Genomic DNA, 3,322 nt, shown 5'->3' with positions numbered 1-3,322 from the left:
ATCAAAGTACCCAACTTTTTTTGTTTTTTAACAATTTGTGTGTTCCATGTTTTTGTCTCTTGCGTAAAGATTTCGACTTTCGCTGCTTTTTCTTGCATACCATTGTTGATATGTTCGTCTCGTGGGTTAATCCGTAACGAGATCATTGAGAAATTACATGTCTATGCTGCAACTTGTTGATATGTTCGGGGATCGATGCTTTTGTGGGCTTTGCTTTGATCAGGTCTGATTAGCCCGGTTATGAATCTGGGTCAGTGTTTCTACATAATTTGGCTCTGAAAACACTAGATTTTATCTTTTCTTCTTCCGCTTCGTGCTTTTGTGGGTTTTGCTTTAATTTCCGTGGCTGTGTTTTGTTTCAATGATCAAGTCGTGAATTGAAATCGAATGTATTTGTTGGTATCTTTCAATTTCTTTCACGATCTCAAGTAGTTGAACCATCAGTTTGATACTGTGATCTTAAATATCTGAGCTTTATACTCTACCCCGTCGTGTTGCTCTGGACAATGTATGTACTTGAGCTCCTTGCGTTTTGTTTCTACTTTTCATTCTTTGATTGTTAATTTCAATGTTCATACTTTGTTTCATCTTTAATCTTTGTGTGTTTTGGGATGTTTTAGTTGTCAGATCTTGTACCGTTGTACGTATCTGATTTGCCAAAAAACTATGATTGATTGATTTCCCTTTGCTGTTTGCTCTAAATGTTCTTGATGTTTACATTTTTTCAACAGTTTAAGATTCAATATTATAAATGCAGCTCTTTTGCCCTCCTTCAGGTTTCATTACGTTGAGCATGGTTCTTTCGATGGACGGGGAAGATAATACTATGGAAGAAACAGCTGTTATGGAAGATTCCTATGATGATGGATTTTCCTGTGGAGATCCTCGTGTTGAGCCTCGTGTTGGAGATGAATTTCAGGTCGAGATTCCTCCTTTGATGTCTGCATCCAAGCGTGCTAAGTTTCTTTCGACTCCTGTTGCTTTGGATGATTCTTCTCATTCCTTTCTCGTCGGACTACCTGTTCAAGTAATGTGGATAGACAAACATAGAAGAGGGCAAGGAAATGGAGATGATAAAGTTGACATGAACCAATCTTTGAAATCTTTAAGAGCCAAAAAAAGCCGTTGCTCTACAAAGAACAGAGGCAAGAGTGACAAGAATTTTGAACCGAAGAAGCAAAGACTGAATCTTCAGGCTGTTCCTGTGATACCGTCCAGTTCTTGGGAAGATGTTGAGGTGGCTAGCTTTGTTCTTGGTCTATATACATTCGGGAAGAACTTTACTCAGGTGAAGAATTTCATGGAGACCAAAATAATAGGAGAGATAGAGTTGTTTTACTATGGAAAGTTCTACAATTCTGCTAAGTATCACAGTTGGTCTGAATCCCGCAAGAAGCGGAACCGGAAATGTGTATATGGAAGAAAGCTCTATTCAGGTTGGAGACAACAACAATTGTTAACCCGTTTGATGCCGTCTATTCCTGATGAATCTCAGAAACAAATGCTCGTGAATGTGAGTCTCTTTCACATCCTGATGCGGAATTCTTAACCACTAGATATTGTTTGTTCATTAATCTTACAATTTGCAGGTCTCTAAGTCATTTGCTGAAGGTAACATCAGTCTGGAGAAATACGTGAACACAGTGAAGAATCTTGTGGGTCTCAGGCTTCTGGTAGATGCCGTGGCGATTGGTAAAGAAAAGGAAGATCTCTCGGTTCCTACATCAACACCAATGAAGACCAAACCATGGTTCACGGTTTCTTCAAAACCTTCTTCAGTCCCGGGCTTAGGGACTTACGATTCTCTCACAGCTGCTGGCATAATAAATCAGTTAACTGGCTGTTCACGTCTGAGCAAAGGCCGTTGCAATGATATATTCTGGGACGCTGTATGGCCGCGTTTGCTAGCCAGAGGATGGCGTTCAGAGCAGCCTGAGGACCAAGGCTATTTTAGATCTAAGGATTACATCGTTTTCATTGTCCCTGGCGTGAAAAAATTTTCAAGACAGAAGCTTGTCAAAGGCGATCATTACTTTGATTCCGTTAGTGACATTCTAACAAAGGTTGTATCAGAGCCTGAACTTCTTGAGATTGAAACAGGAGGAGAAATCAGAGAAGCGACCGTCAATGAATTCGTTGTTGCAGAAAACTCTTCTGACCAATCAGATGAAGAGTCTTCCCTGACTGAGAGTCGAAGACACCGTTACCTCAGGTCTCCATGTTCTAACCGTGGAACTCTAGGAATGAAATTCACTGTTGTGGACACTAGTTTGGCTGCTGGAGGAGGGAAGTTGTGTGATTTACGAAATCCTAAAGCAGTGTCTCTAGTTTCTGAGCCGAAGGCTTTACTAGGAGATAAAGATTCTTCTGCGCCTAAAAATTCCCTGGACAATCAGAATGTGGAAAAGTATCTAGTGAGGCCTCTAGATGCCAAGAACCAAATGGATGACCAAATGCGATTCACGATTATTGATACGAGTGTAGACCACTGCAAAAAGTTATCTGGGTTTAGGAGATGGAGATATTTACCTAGTGATGACACAAATAGAGGTTATGTAGGGGCTGATTCTGCTGTAAAGGAGGAGAAGACTTTTGAGAAGCTTAAGGATCCATCAAAGAGGTTGATTAAGCATAGGTCTACCCCTCGAGTAGAAACTAACTATCATTCTGCACCATATTTGAAACGCAGACGGCTCAGTGCTTGCATTTCAAGAGAAAGTCCAGTGTTCAAACATTTACCGGAGGATGACACAAAAATGACTGTTTGTCTTAAATCAGAGCAGCAAGATATATGTGCAGTCCAACCACAAAATAGCACTTGTGAAGAGATGAATCAGGACAAAGAGACATATGAAACCGTGTTATCGGTTCATAACTTAAAGTCTGATCAACCAAAAAAGACTGGAACTGGGACGTCTTCTTCGCTTGTTGAGATTCAAGGAGCATCAGAGATTAAACCAAGTGGGTTCAACTCTATACCCGGTGTAGACAAGCACTGTTCTCCAGAGAAGATAAGAACAGCCCAAAAACTCATTTTGTCACAACAAGAACCGAACCGACTCTGTTCAGTGTCGGACTCAGAAAAACAACGCGCTTCCAATGATATGGAACAAAAGCAAGTATTTGAGCTCCCTTCTATTTCAGGGTCAAATACTAATAGATGTTCTTCCAATAATCTGGGAACTACTCAAGAACTGGGTTCATCTGAACAACAACACGACCAACAGAATACAGATGGTCAGAGAAGACAGAGCACAAGAAAACGACCATTGACCACTCGGGCTCTGGAAGCTCTTGAATCCGGCTTTCTTACAACCAAGAG

At 40.8% G+C, this 3,322-nt stretch overlaps 1 protein-coding gene across 1 annotated transcript; it reads left to right on the top strand.

Moving 5' to 3' along the window:
* Positions 1-78: 78 nt before the first annotated feature.
* Positions 79-3,314, top strand: LOC17874184 (the record flags this gene model as incomplete). Its single annotated transcript, XM_006278988.2, has 3 exons — positions 79-250; positions 777-1,513; positions 1,590-3,314. Coding segments are annotated over exons 1-3 (2,472 nt in total), but the record flags the coding sequence as incomplete, so codon positions are not given.
* Between the last annotated feature and the right edge of the window lie 8 nt (positions 3,315-3,322).

The sequence above is a fragment of the Capsella rubella genome, unplaced genomic scaffold (assembly GCF_000375325.1).
Source record: "Capsella rubella cultivar Monte Gargano unplaced genomic scaffold, Caprub1_0 scaffold_313, whole genome shotgun sequence".
Lineage (NCBI taxonomy): Eukaryota > Viridiplantae > Streptophyta > Magnoliopsida > Brassicales > Brassicaceae > Capsella > Capsella rubella.
The sequence above is the reverse complement of the archived record's forward strand: the minus strand, read 5'-3'. Positions and strand labels throughout refer to the sequence as shown.